Source organism: Glycine max, chromosome 8, assembly GCF_000004515.6.
Source record: "Glycine max cultivar Williams 82 chromosome 8, Glycine_max_v4.0, whole genome shotgun sequence".
Classification (NCBI taxonomy): Eukaryota; Viridiplantae; Streptophyta; class Magnoliopsida; order Fabales; family Fabaceae; genus Glycine; species Glycine max.
Genome location: NC_038244.2, coordinates 46,623,145 through 46,649,502, shown reverse-complemented (window position 1 = coordinate 46,649,502; position 26,358 = coordinate 46,623,145). Strand labels below are relative to the sequence as shown.

At 32.2% G+C, this 26,358-nt stretch overlaps 5 protein-coding genes across 6 annotated transcripts; 3 read left to right on the top strand and 2 right to left on the bottom strand.

Moving 5' to 3' along the window:
* Positions 1 to 140: 140 nt before the first annotated feature.
* LOC100802145 (pirin-like protein) lies at positions 141 to 1,978 on the top strand. The gene is made up of 7 exons (XM_003532274.5): positions 141 to 397; positions 496 to 545; positions 665 to 703; positions 781 to 809; positions 897 to 959; positions 1,042 to 1,145; positions 1,219 to 1,978. Exons 1-7 carry the CDS (start codon positions 150 to 152, stop codon positions 1,700 to 1,702), a joined length of 1,017 nt encoding a protein of 338 aa, XP_003532322.2. The 5' UTR covers positions 141 to 149; the 3' UTR covers positions 1,703 to 1,978.
* A 3,533-nt stretch (positions 1,979 to 5,511) lies between these two features.
* GMR2 (ras-related protein RABA5d-like) lies at positions 5,512 to 6,919 on the bottom strand. The gene is made up of 2 exons (NM_001358134.1): positions 6,396 to 6,919; positions 5,512 to 6,082 (listed from the first exon to the last, which is right to left on the bottom strand). Exons 1-2 carry the CDS (start codon positions 6,730 to 6,732, stop codon positions 5,760 to 5,762), a joined length of 660 nt encoding a protein of 219 aa, NP_001345063.1. The 5' UTR covers positions 6,733 to 6,919; the 3' UTR covers positions 5,512 to 5,759.
* Positions 6,920 to 7,876: 957 nt separating this feature from the next.
* LOC100801070 (signal peptide peptidase-like 3) lies at positions 7,877 to 15,004 on the top strand. The gene is made up of 13 exons (XM_003532272.4): positions 7,877 to 8,219; positions 8,291 to 8,561; positions 8,649 to 8,765; positions 9,891 to 10,048; positions 10,844 to 11,023; positions 11,408 to 11,442; positions 11,551 to 11,707; positions 12,480 to 12,533; positions 12,647 to 12,739; positions 13,065 to 13,207; positions 13,800 to 13,870; positions 14,470 to 14,553; positions 14,640 to 15,004. The coding sequence occupies exons 1-13, from the start codon at positions 8,094 to 8,096 to the stop codon at positions 14,741 to 14,743; spliced, it is 1,593 nt and encodes a 530-aa protein (XP_003532320.1). The 5' UTR covers positions 7,877 to 8,093; the 3' UTR covers positions 14,744 to 15,004.
* Positions 15,005 to 15,072: 68 nt separating this feature from the next.
* On the top strand, positions 15,073 to 17,285 carry LOC100800517 (actin cytoskeleton-regulatory complex protein PAN1). 2 transcript variants are annotated; one of them, XM_041017726.1, is made up of 3 exons: positions 15,073 to 15,877; positions 15,972 to 16,600; positions 16,775 to 17,285. In XM_041017726.1, the coding sequence occupies exons 1-2, from the start codon at positions 15,703 to 15,705 to the stop codon at positions 16,550 to 16,552; spliced, it is 756 nt and encodes a 251-aa protein (XP_040873660.1). In that variant the 5' UTR covers positions 15,073 to 15,702; the 3' UTR covers positions 16,553 to 16,600; positions 16,775 to 17,285. The 2 variants fall into 2 exon arrangements, with proteins under 2 accessions (XP_040873660.1, XP_003530903.1); XM_003530855.5 differs by having other exon boundaries at positions 15,142 to 15,877; positions 15,972 to 17,285.
* Positions 17,286 to 22,715: 5,430 nt separating this feature from the next.
* On the bottom strand, positions 22,716 to 23,929 carry LOC100799988 (auxin-responsive protein SAUR71). Its single transcript, XM_006586220.4, has one exon. It carries the CDS (start codon positions 23,515 to 23,517, stop codon positions 22,987 to 22,989), a length of 531 nt encoding a protein of 176 aa, XP_006586283.1. The 5' UTR covers positions 23,518 to 23,929; the 3' UTR covers positions 22,716 to 22,986.
* Positions 23,930 to 26,358: the final 2,429 nt, after the last annotated feature.

Below are 26,358 nucleotides of genomic sequence, written 5' to 3'. Positions count from 1 at the left end.
TGATGTCATCATTATGATTGTTCAAAGTGGATCCCACCCCAAATGTCAGACCCAACTAAGCCTTCATCTTCTCTTTCCACTCTCCAAATTCCTCAATGATACCTATATATATATATATATATATATATATATATATATATAAATATCCAATGTTCACATACACAACACACCTACCTAATACCTTGTTTATGAGAGCTATAAGTCACCACCTTTCACTGCTCAATTGGAGAATCTCTACCTCACGATCTCTTTTTTCTCTGAGAAATACTTGTACCAATACCATGTCTCAATCTGATAATTCCTCTCCTTTTACCACACCCAGATTGGTTCTCAAGAAGGTTTTGGCCAAATCTCAACATGAAGGGGATGGAGCTGTTGTCAGAAGAGGCATTGGAAGGTATTCTTAATCTTGGATTTGTATTATTATTATTATTATGCATTTCATTTAATTAAAGCGCTAACTCGTATTCATGATTGATTGATTTTTTTTATCAGGAGCGAGTTGAAGAACTTGGATCCCTTCCTAATGTTGGATCACTTCTCAGGTACAGACAATTGCTTTTGTGTTTGTGTGAAACCTTATTGGTTGAAGCCTACTTTGGTTGACCTCCCTTTGTCCTGTTTCTGTTGTTACACCACCTTACTCATGTCTTTGACTTTGCAGTATCTCCCCCAGCAGGATTTCCCGATCATCCACACCGAGGTTTGGTTTTTAATTCCATATTTGCCTCCTTTTGCTCTCTATTATATTATTCTGTTTCCTTATATTTTTATTTGCAGGTTTTGAAACCGTCACCTACATGCTAGAGGTACATATAGTTACATTTAACTTCAAATTAAATTATGGTTGACCAAAGTCCATATTATGTATACTTTGCTTTATTTTCGGATTCCAGGGAGGCATCACTCACCAAGATTTTGCTGGGCACAAGGGTACAATAAGAGCTGGTGATGTTCAGGTATGAGTAACACTATTAGTTAATGTTACTGAAAAGAGAAGATTAATTAGGTTGTTAGAATATATTATTTTTGCTCGTGCAGTGGATGACCGCAGGAAGGGGAATAATTCACTCTGAAATGCCAGCAGAAGCAAACAACAACAAGGGATTGCAACTGTGGATCAATTTATCATCCAGGGACAAAATGTAACATATCCCAATAACTAGCTAGTTAAATAAATTGACAAGTTATTATTAACTGTGTTTGATTTTGAGTCAGGATCGAGCCTAATTACCAAGAACTTCCAAGTGAGAACATAGCAACAGCAGAAAAAGATGGGGTTGAAGTGAGAGTGATAGCAGGGGAAGCAATGGGAGTGCATTCGCCTGTGTACACACGAACACCAACCATGTACCTTGTTTTCTCCATGATGCCCAAAACTCAGTGGAATCAGAGCATTCCAGAGTCGTGGAATGCCTTTGTTTATATAATTGAAGGTGAAGGAGTTTTCGGGTCTCCAACATCATCCCCAACTGTGCCACACCATGTCCTTGTTTTGACTCAAGGTGATGGCCTCAGCGTATGGAATAACTCTTCAAAGCCTTTGAGATTTGTTCTGATTGGAGGCCAACCACTTAATGAGCCAGTTGTTCAGCATGGCCCTTTTGTGATGAACACGCAGTCTGAGATTGAGAACACAATTGAAGACTATCACTATGGCAGGAATGGCTTTGAGATGAGCAAGTATTGGATGTCTCAATAGTAATAGTAATCACAACTCTCTCTATCTCATATCTTATAGATATAAATAAATAAAAATAAGAAGCCTGTTTTCTCAATCCTTTTCAGTGTCACAGGCGTAGCTATCAAAGTAGTAGGAGCTGAAAAGAAAACAAATACTACTATTGCTTATTCTCTCTTTTTTCATTTCCATGTAATGAAAGCTTCTAGAAGATTAAGATTAAAATTGCTGCTGGGACAACTATTGGTTTTGGTTGTGGCTCAAGTCATGTCATGATGATGGGTCAGCTTATCTTGATTTTTCTCTCACTCTTTCTCCCTTTTGCTCATTTTCTTTAGATTTCTTTCTTTCTTCAGATCTATCCATGTTTGGGGTAGTTGAGATCATAAAGAGTAATATAAAACTGTTCACATTATAAATATCTAACCTTTTAGGTTCATCTCCAACAAAACAATGGATTGTTATATATTGTTGTGTTTTCCTTTTTAAATAAAAATTAAATATTAACACAGCCAAAAAAAGAAATCTATTTTAAGTTTTCAGGAGTATCATTAATAAACTTTGACTTTTTAAAGCTTTCCTTGGAGATTTTGTTGGCAAGAAAGAGGTTTAGGTAATGGTTGTAGATTGGAAACTATGATAGGGATTGGTGGGTGGTATTGCTTGTTGGGCTCACGATTGTGTTATGTGTTAAGGTCCTCCACTATCTCAGAATTTTAGGATTTTCTTATTAAACTGATCTTGAGTTGATCCCAAATGTGGCATGGTGTCCAAGCCACATCGTTGAGGATGATGTTGAGTGGGAACTTTTCATGTATGGCGCATAAAAATGGCATTTAAAAAAAAATTGTGACTGGTAACCAACGAACGAATAAAGGTTTTGAGTTGACGAAAAAATACAAAATTGTGCTATTAAACATATTTTATAAATGATAAACTGCTTATGAATAAAAAATCATTTGACGTAAATTATATTCACATTTTCCTAGGTTTAACCAAACTGCATTTGATGTTTTCTCTTTCTCAACATTATACTGATTTTTTAAATTTACATAAAAAATTATATATATGTTAACGGAAATAATATATTATATTATTATATAAATCGAGAGGAAAATGTGTAAATAAAAAATATTTAAGTATAATTTCATTAAATCTTAAAGAGTATAATTTTTTTTATTTGCTTTTATATAAAACTCTAAAGTCTTCATTATTAAAAATGTTATATATTTTCTTTTTCATCAAACATATAACTTTGTTGAAATTACTTTTATATATATATATATATATATATATATATATATATGTATATATATAATTTTAATACTATCACTTCCATATTCTTCTTATTAGTTACAAATACATTACTGCTAAACAAATTTCATATCTTGCTTAAGTTTCTTATATGATTTTTTAATTATATATTATTTATTTATTAAATATTATTTTTTCATGTCCGAACTCAAAATTATGTGACTGATTCCCAAGTTTCAATGTTAAATTAAAGTCTAAATAAGTCATTTAATTAAGAGCACATACACCAATGTGATAACAAGCACGTTTTTGGAAATCGAACAAAATCTCTCCTAAAACTTAAGTAAAATCATATTTTATATACTTATAAAAAAATCACATTATCTCGTATTCACAAATGTTTTTCCATCCATACATATCAATATAATAACATATTTATCTATTAATCATATCACATCATATTAATTTTATATAAAAATTAAAACTATAATTTATTTACAAAACATAAAAATAGGTCATACTTCTTTTGTAGTGAAATATAAGCAATTTTTTATGTGTGAGAATAAAAATAATCAAATTTTAATTAATCATTTCCTATTTAATGATATTACCTCTAAAATATCATTTATTTAATTAGTTTTATTTTTAACAACATTTTCTTTTTTATGATGTGCAATTAAAGGTAAAGGATACTTTATGAAATAAATTGATTTTCTTGGTGAGACTATCACAACTAAATAATGTTAAATAATTTTCTTAATAGGCATAAATTATTATTATTTTTACTTATATTTTAATTCAGAGGAAGTAATAGACATGATCAATAAGTGGAGAATTAATCTCAAGTCATCAAGACATATCTTGCTTACCACATTCCAAGATCTATTCACTTGTTATGAATTCATTCATATAATACATAATATATGAATTCACCCAATGGTTTGCTTATAGGTTCATTCATCAAGTATGTTTAAAGGTATTTTCATCATCTAGTAACAAATAAATATTTTGAGTTATTATAACATTAATGCAGAGTTTTTTTTTTTTTTACTACTTTGATGATGATTAATTTTTGTTAAATTTTTTTACTAACCATCTTTAGTTGAATTCTTTAGTTTAATCATATTTTTTTCAATTACTTTGGTGATGATTAATTATATTGAATTCTTTAACGAGTGTCCCAAAAGTATTGGCGAGTAAAATCTCTTATTAAATCTCATACTCAATACTACAAAATGTTTAACCTTTCTCTTCCTATAATTAGGATTTTTGATGCTCAACTAAAATTGTCTCACTTAATAAAAATGTGGTATACACAAAGTAAAAAAATTTAGTTCGGAGCACCAGCTACCTTGCCCGCATAGCATTTAAAAAATACATGATTGCAGAGTAGTTTAAAAATTCATGAATCTATTTCTTCTAAAACAAAGTAAAAAAAATGTACAATAATAAGCATTGATTAAAAAGTGAACAATGTTATGAGAATAACATAAAATTCTATATAAAAAAAAAGTTTAGAGGTAAAGAAGGCAGATAATAGAGAGAGAAAAAGAACGGAGATAATGGAAAGTTTCATAATCAATTTTTAGTGATGAGATAACTTATTAATAGGTACAAACTAAAAACTGTAAGGGAACAGTTACAAATAGTTTAATAATATTAAGACAAAATATAAATAGTCACATATAATAAGTATGGACATTCACCTATTAAATATTCATAAAAAAATTGAAATGAATTGATAGTCATTAGTTTAGGTTTCTAGGCCTTCTAATTTTTTGGGACAATAGAAAACAATATAACATTTTAAACTTTAACAATAAAATTTGACCAATTGCAAAATCTAAGTCATCAACACCGGTTGGATTAGCTAAGCAATTGACTCTTAAAACTAGATATTCATTTAAATAATAATAAAATTCAAAAGATCGATGATTAAATAGTCCACTCTTAAAACAAAATTATTAATGTGTTTGTCCAAGTTTTTTATCACGTAATTAGAAAGTTATGAACAGTTAATTTATAAAAGTACAACCAATTAAAGAAAAGTTAATTTATAAAAGTATAACCAATAAAATAAAAAAGCTGGCAGCTAAAATCTTGATCGAATAGTTCACAGTTTACACACATGGACCCCTTTTATGGGTCTCATTTATGAAATCACAAGTCATTGCCTTACATTTATACAAATATACGTCAATTCAAAAGAAACCCATGAACCGAAGGCAACTTCTGGTTGACTACTTGACTAAAAACAATCCCCCCCAATACATGCACACTGCTAAAGAGCCCGGGCAGTGAGATTAATCGAGTTAGAAGGCAAAGCATATCTCCATAGAAAGGCTAAAAAACACTAAAATTACATATTGATGACATTCATCAGGCAAATCAATTGAAAAGCCAAGGTCTTGTATTCTAATATAAGTCAAATTTCTCAAGAAAGAGAGCGCAGTAGTAAATCATACAGAAAAAATACTCAGCTAACAGGGAGAAATGCACAAGAAAACAACAAATGAAATAATTATTCCCGGGAGAGCGAGAATTGTGGAGAGTAGAGAAGAAGACGACGAGTCAAGGAAACTAACAATCACAGAGACATAAATGGATGTCCGATTTCAATTGCTGCAATGCAATTACAAGCTCTTTGTACCCCCATTATAAAACTATACCCGTTTTCTTAAAATAAAATTGAAGACAACATTTTGATTTACTATATAGTTGTAACTGATCAACAAGTTTTGAAGGAACCATTTAATTAATAAAGCAAAGCAACAAAAAGGGAATAGAAGTGACAAAGCAACTTGTATCGTATGGTAGTTATAGGTCATCGGGAACAACAAGAAAAGTAGGTTTGATTTTGCTTAGATGTAGCAGCACCATTGTTGACGAGGCTGACCCTGTTGACAGATAACTCTGCCTTGTATGTTTCGGAGTTGAGAACCTTCCTGCTCACGTTGTTGTATATCTCTCGAATTACCATCTCAAATGCCATCTTCACGTTTGTCGAGTCCAACGCTGACGTTTCCATGAAAAACAAACCTTCCGCTTCCGCAAGGCTTTTCCCCTCGTCAATGCTCACCGCCCTTATATTCTCCAAGTCACATTTGTTCCCCACTAGCATCATTGCCACCGTTGTATCGCAGTGAGCTGCATCATATCATTAGATAAAATCAAACAACCAAATAACGTAGTTTTACTTTTACTTAACAAGATACCATATCTATCCTCCTCTAATTAATTAATTAATACACACGAAGCTAGTATAAGACAAATTGCTCTGCTCCTAGGTTAACCTGTGCTGTGAAGGTACCAGAAGAATAAAACTAGCTACAAATACAAGAAATGAACATGTCAAGAGTGGTGAAAGCGATAGCGAATAGATGAGAATCGGATCGGGGCAGGATACCGGTAGCCGGTAAGTGTTAAGAAAGTGAAAATGATGAGAGATCAGATCTAGTACTTTTAAGCTCGTCGAGCCAGCGACCGACGCTATCGAAGGTGGTGCGGCGGGAGATGTCGTAGACAATGAGGGCGCCGACAGCGCCGCGGTAGTAGGCGGAGGTGACGGCGCGGAATCGCTCTTGGCCGGCGGTGTCCCAAATCTGAGCCTTGACTTCCTTGGAGTCGATTTCCAAGCACTGAGTCTGGAACTCGACGCCTATGGTGGCCTTGGAGTGCATGTTGAACTCGTTCCGGGCGTAGCGGGACAGCAGGTTCGATTTCCCCACCGCGGAGTCTCCGATTATGACGATCTTGAAGAGGTACTCTTCTCCTCCCTCGTCCTCCGAACCAGACATTATTTTCAATTCTAATCAATTTCCACAACTCACAGAGAGAGAGAGAGAAAGTGAGGAAAGTTTAGTAGTGGAGGCGTGCTTCGCTGTGATGATACCACACAACACAACCTGGCATCGCGCTACTCAGCTGCATTCTTTCCCCATTTTGCCCCACTTTTTTCCAATTCAATTATTATTCAAATTAATTAAATTAACTGTCCACTTTTAGTCCATTTAAATAATTTTATTTCAACAAAATTTTAATACTAATAAAATAAATATTTAAATTTTTTAAAAACAAAAATAAATATATTATAAAAAGGGCGCAAACTGTTATTTATATATATATATATATATATATATATATATATATATATATAAAGACAATACATATTGTAATTGTTTATTGATCTTCATTTTTATTTGTTTATTTTACCTTTGAATGTTTAAAACAAAAATAATAACAATAATGTACAAATAGAAAAAATAATTCTTATGTGATCTCCACTTTTATTTAATAAATTTTATCCCTTTATATAACTTCTACATCACGGAAGTTAAGTCTTCCATCATTTCAAAAACAAAAAACTACACACTATCTATATTACACTACTCCTCACAACTTTCACTCAATTATAGTTGTTTTTGATTTTCTTCTCTTGCGAGTCATATTTATGCTCTTTTTCTTACTATTATTTTAGTGTTGTTACATCCTTCCTTTTTTCTACAATTTTGATTAAAGACCTTGCCTCAATGATAAAAATTGGGGTACATAATAAATTTTTTACTCCCCTAATCTTTTTGCTGTATTTATTTTTAATTTTTTTTATTCTAATCATTCTTAGACATCTTTTTATATTTTATTTCTTTTGTTTGTTACTAATTATTTTTTTAATTAATTTAACAAATCTTTCATGAAATATACACTTGAAAACTGCCATTGTCAATAAGGAAGTAATTTATGAAAAAAGAGGAGGGAGAATATTTTTTCAAAACTAAAATTATTGTGAATTTTGTATGACCAATCAATTATTTTTATGTTTAGTTGTGCTATTTAGTTTGTTTTTAATTTTCTATATGAAGTATATCATTCATCGAAAATAAAATTCAGAAATTATAATTAAAATTATTATAATATATTAATTCTTGACACAATAAACGAGAAAAGGAAGGAGTAAAAAATATTAGTAGGAGATAAAGCAACAGTTGGTGTAATTGGAGTTGAGAGTGGAGGCAGCGAAGAGGCGGAGCGAGTAACAAAATTTGCATTATTGAATTGAATTCCTCTGTTCTATTCGATTCCATGCGAGACAGAGACAGAAGAAAAGAATAAATTATAAAAGCAGCAGCAAAGAGTCTTGATCTTGATCTGGTGGCAAACGATGGCGTTTCGTGGTCTCGGTGTGTTGTTGGTGTTGTTGTTTGTGATTGGCGCGGGCGCCGACGATGCCAAACGCGACGACGACAGGGCTCCCAAGTCGGAATCCTGCAATAACCCCTTCCAACTGGTATGTATTTCCATTGGACCGATCTGCGATTTATTCTTTTCTTTTGCAATTTAATTTGGCTTTGGGTGCAGGTGAAGGTGGAGAACTGGGTGGATGGTGAGGAAGGGCATATTTATAATGGCGTCAGTGCTAGATTTGGGTCTGTGTTGCCGGAGAAACCTGACAACAGTGTGAAAACTCCAGCAATATTCGCTGATCCCTTAGACTGCTGTTCCAATTCAACTTCAAGGTTATCTGGCTCAGTTGCTCTCTGTGTGCGTGGGGGTTGTGACTTCACAGTTAAAGCTGATTTTGCACAGTCTGTAGGTGCTACTGCCATGTTGGTCATCAACGACGCACAAGGTCAATCATGACTCATGACTATTAAGGCAACTCCACAAGCTGCAACTTATTTATTACTCACTCTCCTTTCTTTTTTGCTTTTGTCAGATCTCTTTGAGATGGTTTGCTCCAATAGCACTGAAGCTAATATTTCAATTCCAGTAGTCATGATAACAAAGTCAGCCGGACAAAGTCTCAACAAGTCTTTGACATCTGGAAGCAAAGGTCAGCCTCAGGACTTCAATTCTTACATCATATTTTTCTGCAAATAATTTTTCATTTTCTTTTGTTGCTTGGGCCAAATGGGATATGCTTTGATTGCTTCTTGTTGCTAACTAGTACCACACTAAGATGTCTACAAGGATGCTTTATTCTCCTCTCTTTTATTCCCCAGTCCCCACCAGAGGGTTTGGTCCTGTAATAAGAAGGCCATCATTCATCAAAGGCTCCAATGAAAAAAAAATGAATCACATGGAAGCTAGTATGGGTAAAAACAGCAGAGCAACACCTAAGAAAACAAAGTGACTTTTGCAGCGTGCAGCCTCACCTCTCTAATGCTTAGAATTAAAATAAATGTTTTAGTGCTTTTACACCCTAAGTAGCTCAATTTTGTTCATACATTGCATCCAAATGGCTTAACCAAGAGTTGAACTTGAACCTAAGTTTTTCCAGCCACAGATCAGGCATGCCACTGCTAACTGCTAAGCCAATGGTTCTTAATAATTGCTGTGCAATAATTTAATGTATTATGTTGCTTTGGAAAATGAACGTGTCTTCTGAAAATGTCCAAACTGAAGAATTGAACCATGATATTTTTCGTACCAGTTGTTACTGTACATTGTGCTGCTTAAATGATCTGTTTCATTATATGACATTTTTGTATTCATATTTATATTTAAAATATTTATTTCATGTAGGATATAATTAAATTTTAAATATATTTATTCATTGTAAGATATATTCAGTGTACTTAATGGCATGTGGATTTATTGTATATGTCATGAATCAAATTAATTAATCATGTTAGATGTTTATTTTTAGTTGTTTTCCCCATGACTTATTATATTTCATAATTTTTCAAAATTTATGAGTATGTTACAAATCTCCAATTAAACCAATAGTTTGACCTTGAAACCTTGAACCTATCTCTTTTCTGATTCATGGATTGTTCCAGTTTTAAAAATATTGGTTAATATGTGCCACCGTGTGTTATTTTAATAGGGATCTGCTCATTTCATGTTCATGCGTTATTTTTAGTTTTAATGCCACCATTAATGCTTATTTATCCTAGATGTCAGGTTTATTTTCCGCTTGACTTACAGATGGTTAATTTTGAGTTGTCTATTGCAGTGGAAATTTTGTTATATGCTCCACCTCGGCCACTTGTAGACTTCTCAGTTGCATTTTTGTGGTTGATGTCTATTGGAACAATTGTATGTGCTTCACTATGGTCAGATCTAACTACCCCAGAGAAGTCTGATGAACGCTATAATGAATTGTGTCCCAAGGTTTTTCCTTGCAACCCTATATCAGCCATGAAGTTTATTATATGTACTTAAACATGCTATTGTGATGCCTTAAGTAAGCACTTTTCTGAGTTTCTGGATGTGAAGACATGTTTTTGTGAAGAAAGCATCTCCTAATATTTGAACAATGCTGAAATAGGAAATGTATAATAACAGTTTGACATTGGCATGTGTACTTATCTAAATTTCGTTGTAGCTTTTATTTCCTTTGTTTTTATCCACTGATAATTTCATTAAGAGTGTGTTTGTTTCAAGTTCTGCAAAATCATTCCCAGGAATGTACTTTTGAATATAACATTCTTGTGTTTGTTATAAGTTTTAATTTTTTCCCAGGCATGGCTGATTCCCAGGAATTTGTCATCATATTTTGCTTGGCTTTTGTTTCCATGGTGAGGGGTGGGTATATTCATTCCCATGGAGAATATTGGAAGTTTCAACTTATCATATATCCCAATCATTAACTTCCATTCCCACTTTTGTTTTTAACTTCTACCAGTTGAATTTTGAAAACATTCCCATAAATGTTAAAACTCTAAGTAACCAAACATGTTTATTTTGATTTACCCAAGAATAACATTCGTCATAATAATATTCTTGGGAATGTAATTAAGTACCTTGAAACAAACATCACCTAACTATTACGAATTTTACAATGGGGTATAGAAGAATGCCTTCTTCCTTCCATTTTGTTTACTGATACAATTTTTTTCAAGTTTACTTTTTAGCAGAGATTCAAGTGTATTAATTTGTACTAATAATTTTCTTTTCTTTTGCTAGGAATCTTCTAATGCGGAAACAGCAAAAGATGATTTGGACAAGGAAATTGTTAACATTGATTCAAAGGGTGCTGTCATATTTGTCATAGCAGCGTCTACCTTTCTTGTGCTATTGTTCTTCTTTATGTCATCTTGGTTTGTCTGGGTGCTGATTGTACTTTTCTGCATTGGTGGTATTGAGGTAATGTAGCTCATTTCCTTGGATTTGGAATTTACTTCTACTCTAGTACTCCTTCTAATTAACAAAAAAAATCATATTTCATGGTGTGCATGAAGGGGGTATTGGTTCGGAATCTTGCACAATTAAATTTGGTGTATAAATTAACTGTAAGTTTGAATTAGCAATTCGAGTAATTGGCATATGCCAATCAGATTATATTGCATTAGCCTTGTTTATTTCATACACAAGTTATGTAAGGGTCCGAAAAGAAAGGAAGAGAGTGAAAGTCTCTTGAAAGAAAGGATTTAGGAGCACTAATACCCGCACTATCATTGTCATGAAAATATGCAATCTAAAGCTTTAAAATTCCTCTGTATGTTAATTTAAATTTGTTTTCATTTTCAGGGTATGCACAATTGTATTGTAAGCCTCACTTTAAGGTATATCCAGTGCCTCTTTGTTTTCTAGCCTGAGAATGTGCTCGGTGTTCTTTCTGCATGCCACACGTTTTATTAATTTCTCTTATTAATTTTAATTTAAATGAGCAGAAAATGCCAAAATTGTGGTCAGAAGACAGTGAGCTTACCTCTATTTGGGGAGATCTCTATTTTCTCACTGGCAGTATTGTTATTCTGTGTGGCATTTGCAATTTTCTGGGCTGCTACTCGACAGGAATCATATTCATGGATTGGCCAAGATATCCTTGTAAGTTTCAGATTCTAGTTGCTGCAAGATGGGTCTTTCTATTATTATTTCAGTTTCTAAATTCAAGCTTATATTGTTTAAGATGCTTCGAATAAGAAATTTTCTTCTTTCTCAAAACTTGTCCATGAATACTGACTATTGGAAGTCAGGAACTTTGTATGAAGAACTACAACAGAAGTTGCTGTGGTTTTTAGTCTAGGTTTTTGCAACATTTATATTTGGATGATTCCTATTTCACTTTCACACACATTTAACTGAATTCACTTATATACATATATAGATGTGCACAAATATCTACACACACACACACACACAGGCACGTCAAAGTGTAAGTATGTTTGAGAAATTACAAAAAACAGATATTCTTGGTATAGCAAGTCATCTAGTTTAGGTGCGGTGTATTTATCAAGTGGTTAATTATGTTAACTAGTGACTATTCATTGACCATTCTTTGAGTGTTGTTAACTACCTGAGTGGTTAGTAGTTCATGAACTATAAATATTTTTACTAATATTTCATTGTAATTTACCCTATTCCTAATCTTCAAATTAGATATTGTCAAATCATTAAATAATAATGTCCAAGTGTAAATCTGCATATATGAGCCAAATATGGAATTGGGATCTTGGTCGGTTCCATAGTGGGCTTTCTGAAGTATTGATCTTGAAGCTGGTTTGTTATCTCAATTATGTTTGACACCATTAGCTGATGCTAAGTTGTCTGATCTTTCATTGCATGCTATTCACTTGAAATTTGGCTTTGTTCTTAACAGGGCATCTGTTTGATGATAACAGTCTTGCAGTTGGCTCGATTACCTAATATTAAGGTACCCAAATGGATTCTTTATGTCTACAATCAAATAATCATTTTTCTCTTACTCACTTTGTTATGTATCTATTAAAACAGCTCTAATAATTTCTCATGCATCTGATATAATAGGTTGCAACTGTACTCCTTTGTTGTGCCTTTGTCTATGACATTTTTTGGGTATTCATATCTCCAGTGATTTTCCACGAGAGTGTTATGATTGCCGTAAGTATTTACTCTCCTAGTATTCTTTAACTTCTATTGTCTCAGCTCTGTTTGCATCTTTATAGGTCGAGTAATATAAGTACTTATTTTGTTTTACTTGATAAAAAGGAAAATTAAGTAGAAAGGAAGAAGAGAAAGTAGAAACATGAAGATAGAGGACATTAACACGTATACATATAGTAAATAATAAGTTACCTACTCAATTAACACTTATATTCTCTTTCAAATGGATTCTGTGTTTTCTATAATGCTGCTTTATTAAAAAGGAAGAGAGAATTCTGGTTTTTATAGTTTTTTCATACTCTTACATGGGCTTTCTTTTTAGGTTGCTCGAGGTGACAAGGCTGGTGGAGAAGCAATTCCTATGCTTTTGAGATTTCCTCGTCTTTTTGATCCCTGGGGAGGTTATGACATGATTGGATTTGGAGATATTCTGTTTCCTGGTTTGCTTATTTCCTTTGCTCATAGGTACTGAATTCCTTATTGAGTCAACATCATATATAAATGCTAGATTTACAACATTGAAGATGTAGATGTGAATGGATATTTTGGCTTACCACAAAAGACAAAGAATAATGGATATTTGTAGGGATATTTATTAGGTCATTTTGAAGTTCATAGCTTTGTAATTTTTCTTTCCTTATTTGCATTCCTGAAAGGGAACAGAACAAGCTTTCTTATTAGGCTTGCAAAACATCAGCAAATCCATTTTAATATCCCTCTATTTTAACCAAAGATTTTTTATTTTTTATTTTTATAATGTGGTGATGTTAAATGGGCAGTTTGATTGTGTTGCTTCTGCTTTGTGGGATTAATAATACTAACTTGTATCAAACATGGACAGAATACCACACCTGCTCAGAAGTAAAATCCAATCAAATTTCATGACTTTGCAAACCTTCTGTCCTCTGGATGGATTGTGTTTCATGCATATTCCAAATGATCATATGTCACTTAGAGAATTCTTTTCTTTTTAAAATTTGCATTAGGCAACTTTTTGTTTATGTACTTTGGACAAAATGCTTTGTTTTAACATATTTATTCTTTTTGGTTGTCATAGATTTGACAAAGATAATAGGAGGGGAGCATCAAATGGATATTTTCTTTGGTTGGTAGTTGGCTATGGCATTGGTAAGTTCTTTTTGTTCCATGTTTATATCAAAGACTTGTTTACTTGTGTACATTTAAGGCCAAGTATTTCTAGGCTTTATTTAAGCATTGTTTAATCCTCACTGCTTGAAAACTGAAGCAGAACTGAAATTACTGGCATATGCTTCCTCAATCACAAGGAATCTAAAAGAAGTTAAGAATGTTTAAGATCCAAATTTAGTCATATCATATCACAACCTCATTTCACCCTTCTGTTTGATTCATTGGCATTTACAATTTCTGCTAAATCCCTTCCTGAGTCACCAAAAAGAATCCTGTGAAACAAAACTTGATTTCTTTTGTCTCGAACAAAACTTTATGGTTTGAATATATTGTTGAAATGCTAATGCATAAGATACTGTACGTTCTTAAGCATAATTGCTGATGTTTTATTTTTAAAGGCTTAAATTATCATTTCAATAAAATTCATGATGTTTTAAAGTCCAATCCTCTGATGCTACTAGTAGTTTAAGGCATCACAGGTGTTCCATGTTGATTTGTGAGTTATTTAAACTCGTGATCTGGATTCAATGCTATAGTTCATTCTTCTATGTCGTGACAGAATCTTTTTTCTGTTTTAGGCCTCGTTTTGACATATATGGGACTATATCTGATGAATGGAAATGGACAACCTGCACTTCTCTACCTTGTTCCATGCACACTAGGTAACTAGTTTTTTGCTGAAATTAGATGCGTAATGGTTCTCGTCGTTAAGTTAAATCTATCTATCTCATGCCCAATTAATCAACAGGTGTCACAGTCATATTGGGATGTATAAGAGGTGAGTTGAAGAGCCTTTGGAATTATGGCACAGACTCATCGTTGTCCACAGAGCCCTCTGGCTCTGAAGTTTAAATGATCACGTTATTCACCTTTTGATGATTGAAGAAGCTGAACTGCAACTTTAGGCAAGAAAGACACCAGGTGTACAGGCTCCGTAACTATCTTCTGTATTAATGATTGAGTGCTCTTTATGGCTGCGTCATATTATACTACATTTCTCTTGTATAAAGGATGAAAAGCAGATGGAAAAGTACGTATTCAAAATTCACCATACTGAACTTCTGCCACTGCCGTAGTGAAAATTGAATCGAGCTAATCATCATTTTTCATTTCTGTTTAGTTGTCTGTCAATAGTCGCTTTCCTATTTGTTTAGTTTTATTTATACGGAATTAAAGTAAAGATTGAATGAGGGAATTAGATAGGAGTTGTGATGAATTAATATTCATTCAGTTGCTTGGATTAGTTATGTTCGATTCTTTGAGTAAATGGAACTTCCAAACAATTCACCATATAATTTATTTGAGAAATAATATTCAAAAACTTGTTAAAACTAGAAAATCTCACAATTTAGAACAAGACAAGTTATCCGTTTTCTTAGTTAGCAGATTAACAAGCTCCGCCATAAGTAACGTGTTTATTGTTCTTAAATCATCATTCCCCAATAATTTGAAGACGCACATGTCTTGCACAGACTGGTAGAAAAGTTTCGATGACCGACTAAAATATGGGTGTTGTTCCTATCAATCAATAAAAAAGAAGAAAATGAACCCTGACTACGTACCAAAGTCGATCAACTCTCCAAATCCACCCCATGATTCTGCCAACAACATCTTCACATGTCTTTGTTTGTAGTGAATACATTAAAAATTTCAACTCCGTTATTGTTGTTGGTCCTACCACAGTACCATTTACACACTCACGGGTTCCTTCTATTCTATGCTCACTATAAAATATTGTTGCCCTTCCAGTTCCCACTACCAATCATCATACAATTACAAATGCTTTAATTTTTAGAACCTTCACTATTCTCATGGATCAATTTCCTATTCTCCTTCTTCTTTTTGTTACATCTCTCTTCAGTTGCCCATTTGTGCTCATTGCTCAATCTCCAAGTCCAATTATCTCTCACATCAGTGTGGTGGGAGCTGTTTATTGTGATACCTGCTCCACCAGCACTTTCTCTAAACAGAGCTACTTCTTGCAAGGTAAGCCAATTAATTAAGCAAAGCAATTAAGAGTTTCAATTTTGCAATGCACTGTTTCATTGGTTTGTTTATTTGTTCCAATTAATTCAATCAGGTGTTGAGGTTCACATACAGTGCAGATTTAGAGCAACCTCACCAAAAACTAGCGAGCAGATAAGCTTCTCAGTGAACAGAACCACAGACCAATATGGAGTGTACAAGTTGGACATACCATCGGTGGATGGAGTTAACTGCATGGATGGTTCAACAATTGTGTCACTCTGCCAAGCAACTTTGATAAGTAGCTCCACTTCCACTTGCAATGTTCCCTTTCTCAAGAGCACAACACGTCAGATATCAGTCAAATCAAAACAAGATAACCTGTGTGTATACACCTTGAGTGGCCTCAGTTACAAGCCACCTCAAAAGAACACTACCTTGTGTGGACATGATCAGCAATTGCAATTACCAAATTCTCTCAACTCCTCAAAATGCTACTTCCCTTGGCCTCAGCTACCATTCCCTCCTTTGCAATCAATGCCACCAATACCATCTCTGCCTTTCCCTTTCCCACAATATCCTCCAACCCCATCAACTTGGCTACCTCCTATCCCTTCCCTTTCTCATCCTCCACCCTCCACTTGGATCCCTCATATTCCGCCTAATATACCACAATCACAACACCAAACTCCCTAGAATTTCCAACTCTTTATTTATTTATTTATTTATTTTCTTGTATGGAGGGCGAGTCCTGGTGCAGCGGTAAAGTTGTGCCTTGGTGACTTGTTGGTCATGGGTTCGAATCCGGAAACAGCCTCTTTGCATATGCAAGGGTAAGGCTGCGTACAACATCCCTCCCCCATACCTTCGCATAACGAAGAGCCTCCGGGCAATGGGGTACGAAATTTTTTATGGAAGCATGTGATTGAGCGGTGAAGAACACAGTATAGAAACTAGAAACTACTCCGTATAGTGCAATTCAGCAAATTCAACTTTATTGCTTGCTTGATCACGTCACGTGTATGCTTTGCTCCTGACTCAAAAGGAAAGCAGCTCACAGCGAGAATAATAATATGTCGAGTGATCACAAAAAGGGATCATAGGATTTTACTTCAACCAAGACATGTTGGTTGGTAGTACATAACTTGATGTCCAACTTTGTTTAATTTATTTAAAGCAGAATATCATGCTTAATTCTTCTAAATTGAAGGTGTTTGTAATTTTCTAGGTATCTGTTTGATTGTACATCAAAATGTTATTGTTAGTACTTTTTTTGCATCACATGCATAAGCCATTGATTTAATGTAAAAATAAAAAATGTTATACAGATGTCAGACCGACGTAGTAAATTTTAGAGCAAGCAATGGCATGACACATGAGAGAGAGAACATTTTGGATGAATAAAAATTTCTGTAATTTCTTCTAATCTCAATTGGTTTTGTGACATGATGCTATCAAAACCGGGCACTGAAAGAATAGTAATCACACATATTTGTTGGATTCCAGTTTTTCAATACTTAATTTTATTCCCACTTCCTCCTTAGGGAAAGAAGGTTCTTCACATGTTCCTTTGTTGCATTGCAGTAGTTTTATAGGCGAATATGCCTGCAGCTCCGTACGACATAAAGCATAATAAATAATCGTAAATTCTACCGTGAAGCAGGCCTGGCCTGAACGTAGCTCGGAGGGGCGATGCACCTGATACTAGAATGGCTCCAAAAAATTAAGAAAAATTATACACTACATAGTTTTGCAGCATTATTTTATGTTATTTTCATTAATATATTAAAATTACAATTTTGTTTTATGTCTTTTTTACCCAAATTAAAATACGACACGTGATTAGAATATATTGTTCTCATGGTTGTTATTTTCCCCCTAATATTTTATTTTCATAAATCCATGTTAAATGAATTTTTTATTAACTGTGACGTATCACCAAAAAATAATGTAGTTTTTAACTTGAGAATAACAAGAATAATACATTATTTGCTTCAAAGGATAAAATAATATTGTTTTAATTTTTTTTATTAAGAAACCTTTAGAAGAAGAAAAACAAAGGCCTTAATTTTTTTTCAGAAATGATGATTGTATATTTTTTGAGAGACAACCTAACTCAATTACAATTGCATTTACAAGATTCCTCGTTATGAAAACAACTTGAAATCCTTCAAGTAATGGCCAATAAAAAAGAAGCATTAAGAAAAGAAAAGATCACTCAATCACATGAATAAAACTTGTATTGAATAAAAGAGTTCAACTGCAGAGGATTCCCATGAAGTTCATATACCCTTAACCTAAGGAAATATAGCAAAACGCCAAAACACGAAATAAAATAGAGCAATAGAGAAAAAGACGACAATTGATGATAGTGGCTGTATTAAATCTTAAAGGGTTCTCTCCTAAGGTTCGAACAACATTGCAATGTTTGACTTGTCATTTCTAGTCTACTCTTTTCTAACCTCGAGTGTCAAGGATTTAAATGCAAAAACAAAATTTATACCAATTCTTATATATTTTTTCAATGTTTCAATTACTATTTTGCCTTTTCAGTTTTCCCTTACTTTTTCTAGTAGAATCATTCACATAAATTAATCAAGTATCATCCTCAATCAACCTTCCAAGTACAAAAGCACTCTGGCGACTGCTAAAAAATATGTTGTAAGTTTAACTTCACTTTATTGGCAATGGTTTTGGTGACAAACTTCACATCACATTCCACAAAGATACAGGCCTAAGTTTTAATGTGTCGAGGCTTTTTAATCTTTGAAATAATGTAAATGAGAGTATGAGTTAATGGAAGATGGATTCTTACCATTGATTAAAATATCTAGAATCAGTGTCATCATATTGTGGCCAATTGAGCTCAAGTGTTTTTTTTAATAGAATAAAAAGTTGGAAGCTCATCAAGGAATGGGTATGAAGTGGGCCTCAGCCTTTGAAATCCCTAAACACTTCGTAATAATAATAATAAAAATGGTTCGTTAAGAAAAATCTTCAATGAAAATAAGTGTGTGATTGTTTTTCCGTCGTGGAAGGTCCAAAGGTACGTTTAAAGATTTATTACTTCTCACAAAACGGTGCATTTGAACGCATGTCAATGGATTTCAACGATAAAACAAACAGGCTCTATACAAAGGCTGAATGTTATTTTTGGTCTTTTATGATTGTGTTTTTTTTACATTAAATTTTAAAAGTCTTATTTTAATTTTTTATATTTTTAAAATATTTCATTTTGATGTTTTCTAACTGAAACGTTAAATATGTTGATAAAAGAATGTAATGTTCTATTAGCCCTGATTTGAGATGATAATATAATATGTGAACTAAAATGATGTTATTTTAAATAGTTCAATTTTGATCCTTATGCTTTTATATGATTCTATTTTGATATTTGTGAATTTTTTAAATGGTTTCATTATAGTCCGTTAGGTTTATGAAATGGTATATTTTGTCCTTACAGTTAAATATGATCTCAATGTCAAGTGAATGTAATTGAGGGATTCTACCAAAATTGTCACAAAGGTTATGCCTTAAACGCTTGTACAATAACTTCAAGAAGTACTTCTCTAAGCAAATGTTGTAAAGGATTGTCAAAGCTACAAATCTTGTTTTGGAAGGTAGTGTCTCACCTAGGATAAAGAAGAGATTAAAGATTGAATATGCTGCAACACAACTCTACTTTACTAGATTTGTTTTTATGTTGGATGCTATAATGTATGGATTGTTTTCAATTTTTTTAGCATCACTGATTTATTTATGTGCCGGTATGCACTTCACTAATATGTCTAACTTTAAAATGATTTTCACATGCACATGAGTCAATTAATAATGCTAAAAAAATTATAAATTGTAAATACATTACAACATCCAATACATTTAACGGAAAACAATTTTAATAGAATATCTTTAATTATATTCATTAACATCATTTATAATTTTTTGGATCACAATTTAACATTTTGCAAACCTAATGGACTATAACTAAATTTTTTTAGAACTTAAAGTATCAAAATAGAATCATTTAAAAATAAAAAAAGAACAAAATAAAATCATTTAAAATAATATTATTTTAGTTAACATATCACATCATCATTTCAATAAGCATTAACTCACTTTCTTGTTAACATATTTAATGTTTAATAATGAACCTAAACTAACATTTAGCCAAATAAAAACTGTAATCAAGTTTAAATTAACACAATTTAATGTTTTTATTTAAAAAGAGTCTTGTCTGCCCTATAAATTAAAAGATAATGAAAACAGGGTTAAAATGAAATTGTTGGAGCCAATCTATACGTGGGTAGGCGAATAGGCTCTAATGTCAAACTTGCCAAGGGGGATAAATTAATGGACAGGTGCATCATTGCACGTTTTATAATCTCAATTTGTCTATCTGACGCCAACATTACGTCCATCTATTATTTAAAAGTCACATAGTGACAAAACTAATTACAACTTTAAAGTGGTATTTATTAAATAAATTAAGAAGTCGTAAATTTTTTTTATCTCTTTAGGAAAAAAAAGTAATAAAATAATTTACAACTTTAAACTTAGAAGTTGTATATTTTTCACAACTTATCTATTTTTAGGTATTTATTTACAATTTTTTCTCATTTGATAATTTAGAAGAAAAAAAATTCCTAAACAATCATATAGCCGAGAAAGTCACTAATTTTTTTGTTTGAACTCAACATAGAAAGTCACTAATATAGTTTATAAAACTAGGTTTATTTCAAATAAATCAAAATCTTATAATTCATATATAATTAATAATTAATTAAAAATCAATTTTTGTGTGTGTTATATTTAAAATATTACTTACAATTCTTTACTAAAATCTAATTCTCTTTCATTAGTTTTTAGCAAGATATTTTACTTTTAATTAATATTTTTAAAATATTGAAAAAAATTAATAAATGTAATTACTTTCATTTTTTGTTTCGTTTTCTCCGATTCTCAATTGCTTATTCTGTCAAATATTCACTCGTAAATTTTTTATATTAATTTTTTTCGTTCTTTTTCTATATGTCAACTGAACTGCTTTCCTTCTCCTCTTATATTAATTATTTTAATATATTTATTTAGTATATTTATTTAGAATTTACTCTTTAAAGAGTGACTAGATCTTTTAATATATTCTTACTATTTTTTATTTTAAATTAACTATACATATTTTTTATTCTAAATATTTTAATATATATATATATATGTATATTTAAATTTACATAAATTACTTATATATTTTTATAATTATAAACTTTACTTGAATTTTAAAATTCCCATATGATAAGCAAAATACTTATTGATTAAAAATCATTTTAAACACAGAGTAAACTATTCAAATTGCATATTCATTCTTCCTAACATCACACGTCACCTCTCACTTATTAACATCAGAAATAGGCTATTATGGTGTTTTGCTTATTAAACTCTACAAAAGTCAAACGGATATTTTATGTTTGTAATTTTGTGATACAGTATTGTATTGTCACCGCCGTTGTGTATGCCTGATGCGTCCTACAAAATAAAATAAAAAATCTATTAATATAATTATGCTTGATACCTCCACGTCATTCTTTAAGTGCTAATATTAATTTGATACATCAAAGCTTGACAAAAATACAATATTAGCTTCATAAACATCTTTTCAGCCGTTCCACCGCCCAATAGATCGATCCTTCATGCTTGATGCATCCTTTCTAATTAATAACAGATTTTTTTTATGATATTATTAATTAATTACAAAATACTTTAAATAATTATTATAAAAATAAAAAACATTTACACAATGAATTATTTAATAATAACAATAGTAATATACAATTTCATTACGATACATAAGTCACGATTTATTAAGTTATTTCATTATGGACGTTGGTGAGCTAATACTAGTCCGTTTTATGCGGGTTAAATTTCTCTCTAGTATTAAAAAACTCCAATAATAGGGTTGTAAGACCCACCTTCACTGGAGAGGATCTCCACTCTTTTTATGCCACTAACCTATAGATCGTGTTCACTGTTCACCAGCATGATTTTAAGTAAGTGTGCTTATATTATATATTTATTTTCTTTCATAACATTTAACTTTTGTTTAAATTTTAAATCAATTAATTTCTTCAACCAATAAAAATTTATTGACCGAAATTAACAAATACACAAATCTCGCTTGAAATTCAAATGCAAATTAATCAACACAACCAATATGAATATAAACTAGTTTTATCTTTTTAAAAAATTAGCCAAATTTGCATTTGCCAACCATGATTTATTGTTCCAATTTGCATTTTTTTTCAAACGATAAATGTGAATAATAAAAATCAAAAGGCATAAGCTGTGTATTGTATTGAAATTAATATTTACAGTTGCTCAGAGGTATATTATTTGATGATGAATGAAAATTAAAAATAAAGAGAAGTATAAATTATAAATTCAAATTCTTTCACTAATAAAAATTAACTATTTCCTTCTAATTGACAATTCAACCCGATGGAAGCTGTTCCGATACTTTGACAATCCTTTATCACAGCTTTGTACACTATAGCACCCATTTTGTAGCGGTTTCTAGGTTTGATCCAGCATAAAATAGGTATTGGAGTGTTAAAGGTAGCATTAATGGTATCTTTATTAGAGATGAATGAATATAACCTGAGTGAGAGATCTATTGGAAGGAAGGAGAACTGCGTATTTATACACAGAAGAATTCAATTCTTCCACTAAATTTTAAAAAAGAGTTAATTGCAGAGGTAAACCTAAAAAAAGAGGATTACACATACGTAAATAGTGAAACCCAAGAGCAGGCAGCACGGCACTAATATTTGTAGTCATTGTGTGATAGAGAAACAAGAGGCATATTCAATAGACGATACAGTAATTTTATTTGAATTCCAGAAAGGAAATTAAAGAAAGAGAAAACTAAATTTCAATAGATGATTAGTACATGAATATTAGAAGTGGTTTATGGGAGGAGGAAGAAGTTGATAACTATGAAGCATGAACACCCTATCCTCTTGCCGTGTCCGAGTGTCAGACACGTGTTTGTGTCCATGTCCAACACGACATCGACACTGATAAATTAACATCCCATTAACTTTTTCAAGAGGTGAGGTGTCTACGTATCCGTATCCGTGTCAGTGTCGGTACTTCATAGGTTGATAAGCAGAGGGAGAGTGTTGGTACTTCATAGGTTGATAAGCAGAGGGAGATCGCTTAACGCAGGCACAGCCCTGAGGAGTGGTTTGAGTTTCATCAGAACCCATTTCCATCAAGACCATGTAGAAGACATCAACGTGGCAGGGAAGGGCCAAAGGGCCTTGGCTGTTGTAACCATACTCAGATTCAGCTTCTTCGAGCAACATCTTGAACAAGGGGTGGCTTGCGTACTCGGTTTTGATTACAAACCTTTGCATTTGGGGTCCAACATACACCGAGAAGCAACCTTCGGGGGCCACAATAGTAGTACTGTTTTTGTTTTTGTTTTCTCGGTCACGCCTTGGCCATGATTTGCTTCTCATAGTATTAGTATTAGTATTAGTTGAAGAAGAAGTTACCTTTCGGCCTCGTCCTATGGACTTGCATCGCTCCCATGTTTTCGTGATCAGCCCACCACCACCTTTCTTATTCCCTTTTCCCTTCTTAGTACTCTCATCAACATCATCCATTTAATTAATTTCACTCTGGAAACAATTATAATTCAAACAAACTATATACACTAATATAGCTTAGATTAGGAAGGAAAATGAAAATAAAATAAAATAAAAAAATTATGGAGGGAGATGGATGTCAACCCCTATCGTAAACCAAATAAAACATGGCTTTACTCCTTGGCCTCATTATTATTTCTACGTCTGTGCAAATTATATAGCTGAGCCGAGCAACAAAGTTAAAGAGTGATCACTAGACTAAAAATCAACAAGGGAGGGTTGGTTCATGATAAGATCGATCGATCCAAGAGGCAACTAATATATAATAGGAAGAAGAGATTGAGGGTAGGGTTGATATTATGTTGATCACTTCACAAGCGTCTCTAACCTTCAGGTAAAGACTAGGCAATTGGCATGGCCAACCCCGCCACCTGTTGCCCATTATATAACCCTCTCGGGCTATGCTACATACATTAATTATTTCTTTCTAGTGGACCATCCACCATTTGTCAACGCTTCAATTTCTGTCTTTCAATTATTATATTTAATGTCTACACTGACATGAAAGGTCCCGTTTCTATGTACGAGATAATTTTATGACTGCTCATTTTTCTCATCCCTTCAGTTTCCTTTCACTTAAAACATTCATCTATTTTCTCTCTTCTTTCCTAGCTAACACACTCTTCCAATAACGTCTAAGGACATGTAACACACGTCAACCAAACAGACAAATATTTCTCTCTCTATATATATTCTTATCTTTATTTAGTCCCTAGTTGAATCTTTCTTTAAATTTTATACTTATAATTCCAATTACAACAGCTTCACAATATTCTTATTTATATATTGTACCGTAAGGGGTCCACTAAGTATTTGGTCGTTGTCAATCAACCACTCACGATATACACATGTCCGCACTAGTCAATACTCTCGACAGTTACTAGGTCATTAGCTACGTACAGTCAACATAAAGAAGACAACGTCGGAGGAGAAAGATGAGTACTATTTACTACACAGAATATTTGCTTAAACACCTATTGACTTAAGCATTAGCGTCTCTTCGTAGGTATCCACAACTCGCCAACCGAAGGAGGCAAACGCGAAGGAAATATATCATATCATCCATTGGAGACCACAGCTAACAAGATCAGTCGAGGTAGGACTCGGTAAGAACATTTAGCTTTAGAAGAAGAGTTTAGGCCACTTTTGTCTCTTAGTTTTGACTATCAGACTTGTTCTAATAGTTACAAAGTCTTACATTGTTTAAGAATAGAGGAAAAAGTCGTTTACAAATACTTTTTCCTCTCAATCCACTAAGACGTCTTTTGCTAAAGACAAAATCGTGATGATTTATCGAACACCTAACTGGACAGTATCTCTAATATGGAAATTTTAAAGCACTTTCAAACATATTATTTGTAAATTATTAGCATAGACATTACCATATTCGCTCACTTCTATACTTCATCTCTCATTTTTTACTTTCCTCTTACCAATTCCGCCATTTAAATTATGCTATAAATATAAAATTAGTTTTCAAGTAATTACATAGTAGTAGTTAGTAGTTAATTTCGATACATTGCTAAAAAGATTCTATAAGATTCCGAACTAGATCTTATACTCTACTCAAATTATTATCTTATATGCTGTTAATTTGTGTAAAATGTTAGATTAGTTAATTAATTAATAATCTATTTCATGGAATAACATTAATCATGAAAAGACACATAAAAAACTTGAGAATCGCAAAAGGAAGATAAATAAAAGTGTGTGTTAGAATCATTTTCTTACATATCTTTTTGATGGGGCAAGTGTAGTACATTTTTTTCCTATTTCTTTTTTTTAGTCTTTGTTGTTTTCACATCATTGCTCAAGAACTAAATATTAGAGGACATGACCCTTTGGTTGCACACAAAACATGTGTCATTTTTCATTATGTTGATCACTTATGGAATGCAGAGGGTGAAAAATTTTAAGGACGAAGGAAGTGTAAGTGGGTGGAATGGCATAAGATCCATGTGATTATTTGATACACATTCAATAATCAAATTGAAAAGATCAAACATATCAGAAAATGTAAACAACTTACAAAAATTATTTTCAAGAACTACAACCACAAGTAATATATAGACATCAAAGAATTTTAAATTTAATGATTACTTGAGAGAGTAGAAGAAGCTATTTAAAACATCTTAATTGAACATATATAACTTCTTAAAGAAATTAGACAATGTTTATTAAGAAAAAAATTTAAGATGTTTTCTTTGTATTATTTTCCTATTAAAATTTTGTTTCAATTGAATAAATAGTGAAATTTACATGCAAATGTTTTTTTTTTTTGTCATCAAATATGAGTTCTTAGAATGTTAGTTTTGTTAGTAAAAAGGATCGAACCCATAACTTTTTTTCCCTTCCCTTTTCATTTAATTATCTAACTCACCTTATATCTCCCTTTGCATGCAAATGAAAGATGTGAAAGTCAAGATAAACTACAAAGTGTGAAAGAGTAAGGTAAAAAATATGAGGGATATAGAATGGAAGTAAGGAATATGGTGATGATTATGCTAATAATTTACATGCAATGTTAGACTTAGTTAAAAGTTCAAAAGTACATTCAGGCTCCAAAGTGATAGTATGCAATTAAGTTCAAGAACAAAAAATTAGTAAGTGGTTAAGTTTAGAAACTAAAATGATAACAAGTTGTTAAGTTCAAAAACTAAATTAAGAAAAAAATTCACAACTCACAAATTAGTCTATAGATGATATGTTGACAAATTAATCCTACTTAATTAGCAGCACACATGCATGACATTCTTTTAGATGACAATTTGATTCAAAGGTACCACGCAAACATGAACA